Source organism: Hippocampus comes, unplaced genomic scaffold (genome assembly GCF_001891065.2).
Source record: "Hippocampus comes isolate QL1 unplaced genomic scaffold, H_comes_QL1_v1.1 scaffold255, whole genome shotgun sequence".
Classification (NCBI taxonomy): domain Eukaryota; kingdom Metazoa; phylum Chordata; class Actinopteri; order Syngnathiformes; family Syngnathidae; genus Hippocampus; species Hippocampus comes.
The window spans coordinates 801,198-814,217 of NW_017806034.1; the positions used below are offsets into that span (position 1 = coordinate 801,198).

At 43.4% G+C, this 13,020-nt stretch overlaps 2 protein-coding genes and 1 long non-coding RNA gene across 5 annotated transcripts in view; 2 read left to right on the top strand and 1 right to left on the bottom strand.

Annotated features, from left to right (window-relative positions):
* Positions 1 to 1,059: 1,059 nt before the first annotated feature.
* Positions 1,060 to 5,799, top strand: LOC109529533 (acyl-coenzyme A thioesterase 2, mitochondrial-like). Its single transcript, XM_019892961.1, has 4 exons — positions 1,060 to 1,131; positions 3,371 to 3,848; positions 4,887 to 5,074; positions 5,402 to 5,799. The coding sequence occupies exons 1-4, from the start codon at positions 1,075 to 1,077 to the stop codon at positions 5,774 to 5,776; spliced, it is 1,098 nt and encodes a 365-aa protein (XP_019748520.1). The 5' UTR covers positions 1,060 to 1,074; the 3' UTR covers positions 5,777 to 5,799.
* LOC109529518 (acyl-coenzyme A thioesterase 2, mitochondrial-like) lies at positions 4,413 to 11,035 on the top strand. Of its 3 annotated transcripts, XM_019892934.1 has the most exons (6): positions 6,470 to 6,542; positions 7,215 to 7,306; positions 7,473 to 7,950; positions 8,742 to 8,929; positions 9,257 to 9,627; positions 10,681 to 11,035. In XM_019892934.1, exons 3-6 carry the CDS (start codon positions 7,479 to 7,481, stop codon positions 10,916 to 10,918), a joined length of 1,269 nt encoding a protein of 422 aa, XP_019748493.1. In that variant the 5' UTR covers positions 6,470 to 6,542; positions 7,215 to 7,306; positions 7,473 to 7,478; the 3' UTR covers positions 10,919 to 11,035. The 3 variants fall into 3 exon arrangements, with proteins under 3 accessions (XP_019748494.1, XP_019748493.1, XP_019748492.1); XM_019892935.1 differs by lacking the exons at positions 6,470 to 6,542; positions 7,215 to 7,306 and adding an exon at positions 4,413 to 4,432; XM_019892933.1 differs by lacking the exon at positions 7,215 to 7,306.
* LOC109529541 (uncharacterized) overlaps positions 10,149 to 13,020 on the bottom strand; it is a 13,322-nt gene continuing 10,450 nt past the window's right edge. The window contains exon 2 of the long non-coding RNA XR_002170856.1: positions 10,149 to 10,610. This is a non-coding gene — a long non-coding RNA (uncharacterized LOC109529541). The remainder of the gene's footprint in view (positions 10,611 to 13,020) is intronic.

The following is a 13,020-nucleotide window of genomic DNA, read 5'->3' on the forward strand; positions in this document are numbered from 1 at the left end:
CCAAGAACCGCGAAAGTTATGTGATGATGCCGTTATTGACAGCTGTTTTTAAAGTAATATGCACACGTTTTCTATGTATCTATTTTAACTGCTTACAAATTAGATGTTAATACGCGCAATACGCTGCATGCTTATTCACGAAGAAATTTAAGTTTATTAATTTCTACTCTCTGTTCTTCGGTTGGTTGTCTTTTTCTTGTTTGAATTTACTTGTTTAAAATACCACCACCTATTGGATGGCACGTATAACTACTTGTAGTCAAGTAAATAAAACACAAAGCGCGAGACGGTCGATTCTTGAAAGAAAAGCTAACTTTGCCTATATTCTGAGTGTGTTGACCCACCTGAAACAAAACATTATGGATTCCACCAAACTTTATTCACCAATAAAACGGCGTTTTAACACCTGGTTATTGTGTGGAGTTTGGCGTTCTTTGTGCACATACATTCAGATCAATGGTATATTCCATCCATCCATTTTCTGATCCCCTTATCCTCACACGGGTCACAGTGAGCTGTCTTTGGGCCGTAGGCCGGGGGTACCTTGAACTGGTTGCGAGCCAATCACAGGGCACACATATATGAACAACAATCTGCACTCACAATCACACCTAGGGACAATTTAGAGTGTTCAATTAACCTGTCATGCACATTTTTGGAATGTGGGAGGAAACCGGAGTACCCGGAGAAAACCCACGCAGGCATGGGGAGAAAATGCAAACTCCACACAGGAAGGCCAGACCCCGAATCGAACCCTGCACCTCTGCACTGTGAGGCGGACGTAATAAACCTTTTGCCCAACGTGCCACCCCGCTTACGAACATAAGCTGACCAAACCTGAAATGGATGAGAACGGCTGTATTTTGCTGCATATTTCACATTCCAGAAACACAATTTTTATCAAAATGCTGTGTTAAGACTCGGAGTAGGGGCACCTCGAACATATGAGTGTTCGGAAAATGTTGGCTATGGCTTCCCCTTTAAGTGGAGGGGCTGACGGCGAATCCGTTATTTTTTTTTAGCTTTGGGCTAACCTCGTACAAAGCTCTCTCTTCAGGTACGTTTGATGTGCGCATGCGTGACCAGTTTTTTCCCCCCCTCCACCCGGTAGCTGAGAGTTCCTTCTTGTGGGTGAGCCAAACAAAATTTTACCGTTAATCTTGCACATAAAACTGGCACAAATAAAATATTGCAGATAAATGAGTTCGTGAATACTGACCTTCAACGAGTCACGACACCCGGGGTAGAGGTAAGATCGGGCGGCCCAAGCCCGACCCGACCCGACCCGAATTTTTCGGGTCGGGTCGGGCTGGGCTTCTCTCTCGCTGACTTTTTTTTTTTTTTTTTTAAATAAATAAAATACTGTGGGATAAACTGAACTAAAAATTGCAGGCCATGACTTTTTCATAAAGAAAAGTGTTCAAACTTGTTTGTAGATGTCTGGATGAGTGTGTAATGCCCTGTCAGTGTCAGAGTTAGTAGCGTGGGCCATGATGTGAAAGAAACACCGTGATTAAACACACAACTCACTGTGATGTTGAGGTACCAACATTACAGTGCGCTGGTTCATGTCCCCTTTACAGAAACGGAAATATAAAAGATGTAAATGTTCATACAGTCTTGTTTAACTTAGATTTCGTGACAAAAGACAGGCTTTAGTTTGTTATCATAAATCACCCCTCCTCCTCTGGAGTCCTCACAAATAAAATATGAAATTTCGGGTTTGCTTCGGGCTCGGGCCTGCAAATCGAGTTAATTGGTCGGGCTCGGGCCGGGTCGGTCTTAAATAACCGCGGGCTGGGTCGGGTCGGGCTGGATTTTTTAGCCCCAATCTTACCTCTAACCCGGGGACGCTTTTAACGAAGTCACCAAACTTTCGTCCTTCATGACAAGTTCATAATACATGCCCGCAACTATTGCAGTTTCTAATTCTTTTTTTGGTCATGTAAAATAATGCAATCCCGCACTTTGTGAAACCTGGTGCAAAACTATTTAGCTTAGCACAAATGACAGGAACGAGCGATTCGGGTCGCAAGGATTGTCCTCTGGTTTACGAAATTTGGGAGGGTCATTTCATGTCAGCGTAATCCAGGGGTGTCAAACGTACGGCCCGCAGGATAATTTAAAAGTGAAAAAAATGCATAAAAGACACTGAATGAATATTTTTAATAAGGTGCAATTCATGGAATATCCGCTAGGGGCACACTGTTTTGATCAGAGGAAAAGACAACATTATTTTGTTCAGAGAAGAAGACAACAGCAGCCTCAGTCTGTCACTGAGACAGACCCAACGCTATCAAGGAGATGTGAATACTTTATATTCTTGACACATATTATAGCACTCTCCTTAGTTTGAAAGGTGTAGGCAGGGATTACATTTAGATTTTATATGCTCGTGTAAATAGTTTAAAAATTCCTTTCTTTATAAATCTCGTTTAATCGTAAAAGTGCATTACTATATTTTTCAATAGCAATTACTTGTTAAGGTTTTGTGCCTTTGTACAGTCAGTGGGATCAGTTGCAATGCATATATATATGAATGATAAAAGTAAATTGCACATTTGTCTAAGGAAATCTTAAGTGCTTCATGAAATGTTTTGTAAAAGATATGTTCATTCAATTTCAACATTTTCCGAGTGTTCTTGTGCTTCTTTAGACCAAAACAAAGGAAAGACATATTATTTTGGTTATTTATAGCAGAGTATGGTATAATTTTTAATGGTGCCCACTTACATCTACTGAGGCCGTATGTGGCCCATAATGTGAAATGAGTTTGACACCCCTGGCGTAATCGATTGCAACTTCGCTATCTTATCCGACTTGACAGGCCTCTTCATATCATGCAATGTAGTCACTCGCCTGTTTTTTTATATTTGTTTTTATGAATCTCTTTTTTCTTAAATCTACCTGTCTGTCTGTCTCTCATTAAATGAACAAGAAACATACTCATTATTATTGTTATAATAATAATTCGTAGAAGTAATCTTTTCGCACAATGTACAACAAGAGGTAATAAAACTGTACACCCTGTATGTAATATTGATTTATTGATTGATTCAATCAGCTTCACTCAAAAAGTAAAACAAAAAACAGTGGTTACATAATTTTACAGGAAAACAAGCAAACCGAAAAAGTGTGGGGCAAAGTTGGAGCTTATCAAGTCTACGCCCGTGATGACAAGCCTGACAGATTTCAACAAGAAAAATAATTAAAGCGCAAACACAAAATTCATCACCTCACAGAGTGAAATGAAGTCATGAAAAGAAAGCAAAAAAGATAAATAAAAAGAAAAATCGAACAACAGGCGAGTCTAAAAATATTTGATTCGCCACAGTTGTGGTTGATGCCTCCTCTCATGGTTCCCTTCAAGGTGGGCATGTTGCCTCAAGTGCGCCTCAGTCTTCTCCCAAGAGCCCGCTGCCTTTTCGATGAGCCCGTTCACGTGAAGGTGGCCGGTCTAGAGTCCAGACAAGTGGTCACTCTGAGGGCCCAGGCCACCGACGAGCGGGGGGTGGTCTTCCGCTCGGCGGCTGTCTACAGAGCAGATGGTGACGGGGAGCTGGACCTCTGCCGGGATGCCGCCCTGTGCGGTTCCTACGAGGGGGTGGAGCCTATGGGCTTACTGTGGTCCATGCGGCCCATCGTCCCACACAAATACTTCCATTGGAGTAAGGCGCTGAGTCCCCACCTGGTCAGGTTCTCGGTGCACGATGGTATGGACGTGGAGGAGAAAGAACATGGAGGTGCCCTCGCGGAGGTCATCAACGAGAGGGTCCTGTTGGGGGAAGGCGTCGTCAGGGAGGTTGTCAACTTCGGGAAGGGGAACGGAGTGCTGTTTACACCACCAGGTTTGAATCAGGTGTCATTTAAACCCCTCACAATGCTTAAAGACCTGCTTCGGAACTCTCACCCTCACTTGAAACACTAACCAATGCTTGAAGCCCTCACCCAGCTCTAGTCTTGTAGCCCTAATTTACGAACCCTAACCCTGGTGTGAAAGCTTAACTCTGTCTTGAAACACTAATTTGAAACCCTACCCCTCATTTGAAAAGTCAATTTGGAAACCCTCTAAAATCCTAATTTGAAGGCCAAATTTGAAACCCTAACCTTGGATTGAAACCTTCATTTAAAGCCCTAATCTGAAACAACAGTCCTATTTCACAACTTTGACCTCAAACTCCAACCTCAGTTTCAATCCCTAACTGTAGCTTGAAACCATACTTAGAAACCTTAAACCTACTTGCGAACACTACCTGGCGTTTGAAACTGTAATTTGAAGCCCTAAACCATCCTTTTATCTCTAATTTGAATCCCTAATTTAAAATAATCTTACCCTGCAACCTTATTTTGAAACCCTGTTCGTTTGATGTGCGCATGCGTGACCAGTTTTTTACCCCCCCTCCACCTTGTCGCTGAGATTTCCTTCTTATGGGTGAGCTAAACAAAATTTTACCGTTAATCTTGCACATAAAACTCAGGCTTCAAACCCTAAATCTACCTTGAAACCTTCATTTGAAAAATCAAGTTGAAACGCTAACCCTAACCCAAAACTTAAACCCCGTCTTAAAACACTTATTTGAAACCCTACTTTAACTTGAGACAATGATAAATTCTTAAGATAACTGTGAAAACCTAACCCAGTCATCCATTCATCCATCCATTTTTGGATCCACTTATCCTTATAAAGATCGGGGGCGTGATGGAGACTATCCCAGCTGACTGAGGGCAGTGGGCAGGGTACACCCTGAACTGATTGCCAGCCAATCACGGCTAACGCAGTTATGAAACCCCTATTTGTAACCCTCACCTTACTTTGATACCTCAGCCAATGCTTGATGGCCTAACTCCAGTGCTGACTGTGCTTTGTTTCGTTGCAACCACGGCAGGCGAGGGTCCGTTCCCTGGCGTGCTGGATTTGTCCTCCTTTGCTTCAGAGAAACGAGCCAGCCTTTTGGCCAACAAAGGCTTTGTGGTCCTGAACGTGTCCGTCATGTACGACAAGCCTGCCAAGATCAACTATCTGGAGCTGGACCACTACCAGGAGGCTCTGGTCTTCTTGCAGCAGCAACCCAAGGTGACGACTGCAGTGGGAATGGAAGAGATTTCCACCTTGTCCCAATCTGAGTTTGAAACCCTAACCCAGTTTTAAATCCCTCATCTTTGTTCGAAACACTAACAAAAGCTTAATTTAAAACTAGGGATGCGGACAAAAGTAATGATGTTCAAACCCCCACCCCCCAAAAAAAAACATTTAAAATTTTAAATAATTCATAGGCCAATTAATCGTTATCTGAATTTATTTCAGAGTATTCTGACAAATATCAGAATCTATATGGGCCCAAAAAAATAATTGTCGGGTATGAGTATTCGGTGTCACATGGGCAGTTGTTGTTCTTCTTAGGTGGGCGGTGACGGATTGGGCGTGATCGGGCGTTCCAAAGCGGGCGACATCGCCTTGTCCCTGGCATCCTTCGTGCCGGGTGTCCGTGCGGTGGTCTGGATCAACGCCTGCAGCGGAAACATGGGAGCGCCTCTGCACTACCGGGGTCGAGAGGTCCTCTCCCCCGTGACCTTGGACTTGACCAAGATCATACCCGCTGCCGACGGTGCCAGCATCATCAAGTTTGGTGTTACCGACCCCAACAGTGAAGAGAACCGGACCAGCCGGGTCCCCATAGAGAAAGCCACTGCCGACTTCCTCTTCCTGGCTTCCGAGGACGACCTCAACTGTGACTGCCGGGCCTCCATGGAAAGCATGGCAGCACAACTCTGGTGAGTAGATCGTCTAAGGCTCTGGGGAAGAACTTGTCTTGTCAAAATACCAGTAGCTTCATCTTGGGGAGTCATAGCTGCCCATCAGCTGCGCCTTTAGATGTACGTTTCATCAATTTGTTACTTTTACTTTCTATGTACTGCTTCTTTTATTTATTGGCGGATTCCGTTGATTTCAACTTGCATTGTTAGAAACCTTGCACAGTCTACACGCTGCCTTTGAACTATCAATTCAGTTGAAATCGGTCCAAATTTCACTGCGTTGCCTATCCATTTTCTCACCTTTCCACTTTCCACCGTGTAGTTTTTTTCTCTGTATGTGTGTGTGTGTGCGTGCGTGTGCGTGTGCGTGCGTGTGTAACCCTCTCCTCCATCTTCTACCACGGATCTTGACTAATCACGTGCGGCTTTAACCGAAAGGGGGGAAAAGCAGGAGGAAAAAAAAAAGTCGGCTCCCATTAAAGCGGCTCCCTCTTAGGAGCCGGCTCATGTCGTTCACTTCAAAGAGCCGGCTCCAAGAGCCGGCTCGTTCGCGAACGACACATCACTACTTGTTGGGCAGCGGGAAAAGCAGGAGGAAAAAAAAAAGTCGGCTCCCATTAAAGCGGCTCCCTCTTAGGAGCCGGCTCATGTCGTTCACTTCAAAGAGCCGGCTCCAAGAGCCGGCTCGTTCGCGAACGACACATCACTATCAGGTTCGTTTGATGTGCGCATGCGTGACCAGTTTTTTACCCCCCCTCCACCTTGTCGCTGAGATTTCCTTCTTATGGGTGAGCTAAACAAAATTTTACCGTTAATCTTGCACATAAAACTGGTACAAATAAAATATTGCAGATGAATGAGTTAGTGACTAATGACCTTCAACGAGTCACGACACCTGGGGACGCTTTTAACGAAGTCACCAAACTTTCGTGCTTCATGACAAGTTTATAATACGTGCCCGCAACTATTGCAGTTTCTATTTTATTTTATTTTTGTCATGTAAAATCATGCAATCAGACACTTTGTGAAACCTGGTGCAAACTATTTAGTTTTGCACAAATGACAGGAACGAGCGATTCGGGTCGCTAGGATCGTCCTCTACTTTACTAAACTTTGGAGGGTCATTTCATGTCAGCGTAATCGTTTGCAACTTTGCTATCTTATCCGACTTGACAGGCCTCTTCAGATCATGCAATGTTGTCACTCGCCTGTTTTTTTTTTTATATTTGTTTTTATGAATCTCTTTTTTCTTAAATCCACCTGTCTGTCTCTCATTAAATTAACAAGTAACGTACTCATTATTATTGTAATAATAATTATTCGTAGAAGTAATCTTTTTGCACAATATACAACAAGAGGTAATGAAACTGTACTCCCTGTCTGTAATATTAATTAATTGATTGATTCAATCAGCTTAACTCAAAATGAAAAACAAAAAAGTGTGATTACATATTTTACAGGAAAACAAGCAAACCGAAAAAGTGTAGGGCGAAGTTGGATCTTATCAAGTCTACGCCCGTTATGACAAGCCTGATGGATTTCAACAAGAAAAGTCATTAAAGCACGAACACAAAATTCATCACCTCACAAAGTGAAATGAAGTCATGAAAAGAAAGCAAAAAAGATAAATAAAAAGAAAAATTGAACAACAGGCGAGTCTAAAAATATTTGATTCGCCACAGTTATGGTTGATGCCTCCTCTCATGGTTCCCTTCAGGGTGGGCATGTTGCCTCAAGTGCGCCTCAGTCTTCTCCCAAGAGCCCGCTGCCTTTTCGATGAGCCCGTTCACGTGAAGGTGGCCGGTCTAGGGTCCAGACAAGTGGTCACTCTGAGGGCCCAGGCCACCGACGAGCGGGGGGTGGTCTTCCGCTCGGCGGCTGTCTACAGAGCAGATGGTGACGGGGAGCTGGACCTCTGCCGGGATGCCGCCCTGTGCGGTTCCTACGAGGGGGTGGAGCCTATGGGCTTACTGTGGTCCATGCGGCCCATCGTCCCACACAAATACTTCCATTGGAGTAAGGCGCTGAGTCCCCACCTGGTCAGGTTCTCGGTGCACGATGGTATGGACGTGGAGGAGAAAGAACATGGAGGTGCCCTCGCGGAGGTCATCAACGAGAGGGTCCTGCTGGGGGAAGGCGTCGTCAGGGAGGTTGTCAACTTCGGGAAGGGGAACGGAGTGCTGTTCACACCACCAGGTTTGAATCAGGTGTCATTTAAACCCCTCACAATGCTTAAAGACCTGCTTCGGAACTCTCACCCTCGCTTGAAACACTAATTTGAAACCCGACCCCTCATTTGAAAAGTCAATTTGGAAGCCCTTTAAAATCCAAATTTGAAACCCTAACCTTGTATTGAAACCTTCATTTAAAGCCCTAATCTGAAACAACAGTCCTATTTCACAACTTTGACCTCAAACTCCAACCTCAGTTTCAATCCCTAACTGTAGCTTGAAACCATACTTAGAAACCTTAAACCTACTTGCAAGCACTACCCGGCGTTTGAAACTAATTTGAAGCCCTAAGCCATTTTTTTATCTCTAATTTGAATCCCTAATTTCAAATAATCTTACCCTGCAACCTTATTTTGAAACCCTAACTCCAGTTTGAAACTCGAACCTTGGCTTCAAACCCCAAATTGAAACTATACTTAGAAACCTTGAACTTATTTGGTAACTCTGACCTAGGCTGCAAATGCTAAATCTACCTTTAAAACTGAATTTGAAAAATCAAGTTGAAACGCTAAACAAAACTTTCAACCCTGTTTTAAAACACTCATTTGAAAGCCCGCTTTAACTTGAGACAATGATAAATGTTTCAGATAACTGTGAAAACCTAACCCAGTCATCCTGAACTGAACCCAGCCATTTGCAGCTAACGCAGTCATGAAACCCCTATTTGTAACCCTCACCTTACTTTGATACCTCAGCCAATGCTTGATGGCCTAACTCCAGTGCTGACTGTGCTTTGTTTCGTTGCAACCACGGCAGGCGAGGGTCCGTTCCCTGGCGTGCTGGATTTGTCCTCCTTTGCTTCAGAGAAACGAGCCAGCCTTTTGGCCAACAAAGGCTTTGTGGTCCTGAACGTGTCCGTCATGTACGACAAGCCTGCCAAGATCAACTATCTGGAGCTGGACCACTACCAGGAGGCTCTGGTCTTCTTGCAGCAGCAACCCAAGGTGACGACTGCAGTGGGAATGGAAGAGATTTCCACCTTGTCCCAATCTGAGTTTGAAACCCTAACCCAGTTTTAAATCCCTCATCTTTGTTCGAAACACTAACAAAAGCTTAATTTAAAACTAGGGATGCGGACAAAAGTAATGATGTTCAAACCCCCACCCCCCAAAAAAAAACATTTAAAATTTTAAATAATTCATAGGCCAATTAATCGTTATCTGAATTTATTTCAGAGTATTCTGACAAATATCAGAATCTATATGGGCCCAAAAAAATAATTGTCGGGTATGAGTATTCGGTGTCACATGGGCAGTTGTTGTTCTTCTTAGGTGGGCGGTGACGGATTGGGCGTGATCGGGCGTTCCAAAGCGGGCGACATCGCCTTGTCCCTGGCATCCTTCGTGCCGGGTGTCCGTGCGGTGGTCTGGATTAACGCCTGCAGCGGTAACATGGGAGCGCCTCTGCACTACCGGGGTCGAGAGGTCCTCTCCCCCGTGACCTTGGACTTGACCAAGATCATACCCGCTGCCGACGGTGCCAGCATCATCAAGTTTGGTGTTACCGACCCCAACAGTGAAGAGAACCGGACCAGCCGGGTCCCCATAGAGAAAGCCACTGCCGACTTCCTCTTCCTGGCTTCCGAGGACGACCTCAACTGTGACTGCCGGGCCTCCATGGAAAGCATGGCAGCACAACTCTGGTGAGTAGATCGTCTAAGGCTCTGGGGAAGAACTTGTCTTGTCAAAATACCAGTAGCTTCATCTTGGGGAGTCATAGCTGCCCATCAGCTGCACCTTTAGATGTACGTTTCGTCAATTTGTTACTTTTACTTTCTATGTACTGCTTCTTTTATTTATTGGCGGATTCCGTTTATTTCAACTTGCATTGTTAGAATGGGGACTCAGCTTAACTAGAGTCGCACACATTTCCGACGTAAATGGCCGTAATGGCGTCAATATGCTCACAGCTTGCTGCTGGTCACGTAATATCACAAATCTCGATCATTTAATCACCCAGGCCTATTTATATTGCCCTTTGGAAGGTAATCGACGGGCTTGGTGGTGTTGGAGGGTGGTTGTGTGTTTGACTGACACCCACCAAAAACATACCGGTACCTAAAAAAAGATCTTGGTCTGTCTCTGTGCGGCCCGGTACAGGTGGGTACCGGTCCGTGGACCGGTGGTTGAGGACCCCTGGTTTACATAATTAATCACACCACTGTTTAATAAAATACAGTTAATCATTTAATTTGACTCATTTGATGTTTTATGAAAAACATGTTTCGAATTTATTCTTGCCAAAGTTCAACTAAAAAAAAAGATTGGTTCTCAAAGATACAACTATAGTCTGACAAGATTTTGACTTTTTATCTCAGCAAATATACGACTTTATTCTTGCATGATTTGGGCTTTTTTGTGTGTGTGAAAAATGCACCTTTGTGACTTTAAAAAAAAAAAAAAATAGAATTCTTCCAAAAAGAGGACTTTCCAGTGCAAACTTCATAACATTTCGACATTATCCTCATGACATTTTTCTTATGGGGGGGGAAAACATTTTTTTCTTATAATATTGCAACTTTTTTTGTCAAGAAATATTACTTAAGTCTCTTAAGATTCTGACATTAAAAAAACTCAACTTCATTCTCAGAAGATCCAAGCTTTTTTCCTCAACCCAAAAAAAAAACTTAATTCTTATAAAATTTCGACTTTTTGTATTGACGAAAGTCTGCTCATTTTCTTTTGGATGGACTCAGGCGGGCCGGGAAGGAGAACGTGGAGATGGTGTGCTACCCACGGGCCGGGCACCTGCTGGAGCCGCCCTATGGGCCCTACTGCCGCTCGGGTCTGCACGGGTTCCTGCGCACAGTCGTCATGTGGGGGGGCGAGCCCCAAGCCCACGCCTGCGCCGAGGTGCTCGCCTGGAAGAAGGTGGAAGAGTTCTTCCGGAGCCGGCTGAGCTGTGGACATCCAAAGACCAAAGCCAAATTATAAACTGAATGATGCCAAAATCATATGCAGTCATCCAACGTACCGTATTTGATTGTGATTCTTTTGTTTTTGTTTTTTCTTGCAATTTTTTGGAAGAGGATATTGTGATGTGAAACACCTATTTCTCGATTCACCTTTTGAATTGTAATTTTACAAATAGCATTTTTTAAAATCCTTTTTACAATTAAACAGTAGTGTTTTTGTATGAAATTGAAACTGGATGCACTTCGGTAGCGGATCCGAAAAATTAATTCACAAAGGCACTTATGTTGTCTTTAAGGCATTTCGTGGATTTAGCATCTGTATGGTTTCATTAACAATATAGGCATGACAGAAAATTGCTGAAAAACTGAGAATGCTCACAATTAGCAAGGACCATTGTGTCACATTGACGTTTCCTTTGTCGAATATATCTTTGAAAAGTTGGGGAAGCTTACAGACCAAAGACGACTCTCATAATAAATCAAATGCTGTCGTCCAGTGTTACTATTTACTGACCAAACGTGGCGACAGACGTACATATTAGAGCCAATAGGACATCTCAGCAGCTTCGCTCTTTTGGACCTACCGAAATGTCGTAGTCAAGGTAGTGACGTTGATTTGTAGTCCAAGAACCGCGAAAGTTACGTAAATGATGCCGTTATTGACAGCTGTTTTTAGAGTAATATGCACACATGTGCTATGTATCTATTTTAACTGCTTACAAATTAGATGTTAATACACGCAATACACCGCATTCTTATTCACGTATAAATTTAAGTTTCTTAATTTCTACTCTCTGTTCTTCGGTTGGTTGTCTTTTTCTTTTGTTTGAATTTACTTGTTTAATACCCCCACCTATTGGATGGCACGTACAACTACTTCTAGTCAAGTAAATAAAATGCAAAGCGCGAGACGGTCGATTCTTTAAAGAAAGCTAACTTTGCCTGTATTCTGAGTGTGTTGACCCACCTGAAACAAAATATTATGGATTCCACCAAACTTTATTCACCAATCAAACGGTGTTTTAACACCTGGTTAGTGTGTGGAGTTTGGCGTTCGTTGTGCACATACCTTCAGATCAATGGTATATTCCATCCATCCATTTTCTGATCCCCTTATCCTCACACGGGTCACAGTTTTATCTTAGCTGTCTTTGGGCCGTAGGCCGGGGTACCCTGAACTGGTTGCGAGCCAATCACAGGGCACACCTATATGAACAACAATCTGCACTCACACTCACACCTAGGGACAATTTAGAGTGTTCAATTAACCTGTCATGCATGTTTTTGGAATGTGGGAGGAAACCGGAGTACCCGGAGAAAACCCATGCAGGCATGGGGAGAAAATGCAAACTCCACACAGGAAGGCCAGAGCTCTAATCGAACCCTGCACCTCTGCACTGTGAGGCGGACGTAATAAACCTTTTGTCCAACGTGCCACCCCGCTTACGAACATAAACTGACCAAACCCAGAAATCTGGTGTGCTGTGGTTGAGGCTACCTGAGCACCTGTGATGTCATTTTCAGTCGACAGCAAGTGACAAAATGACCACCCCTTGAAATGGATGAGAACAGCTGTATTTTGCTGCATATTGATATTTCACGTTCCAGAAACACAATTTTTATCAAAATGCCGTGTTTAGACTAGGAGTAGGGGCACCTCGAACATATGACTGTTCGGAAAATGTTGGCTATGACTTCCCCTTTAAGTGGAGGGAGTGACGGCGAATCCGTTTTTTTTTTTTTTAGCTTCGGGCTAACCTCGTACAAAGCTCTCTCTTCAGGTTCTAGTGATGGGAATTCCGGCTCCTTTTAGGGAGCCGGTTCTTTTGGCTCGGCTCCCTAAAAAGAGCCGGCTCTTTCGGCTCCCAAATGGCTCCTCAGTTTTTTTGTTGCTTAAATTAGTTTACTCCCAAAAATAATGTAAAATTATGTGTAAAATGAATTACGAATGTAAAAAATATACAGTATATCAAATATTTATTATTTATATGGCTTTATATTCTTCTGAACATACTCAACATGGCGTACAACATGGAGTGCTACAAAAAATAAATTACAAAGTACAAAAACAAAGACCCATCTCAAAACAAGGTCAACAAAAAGTTCCAATCACTGATTGTG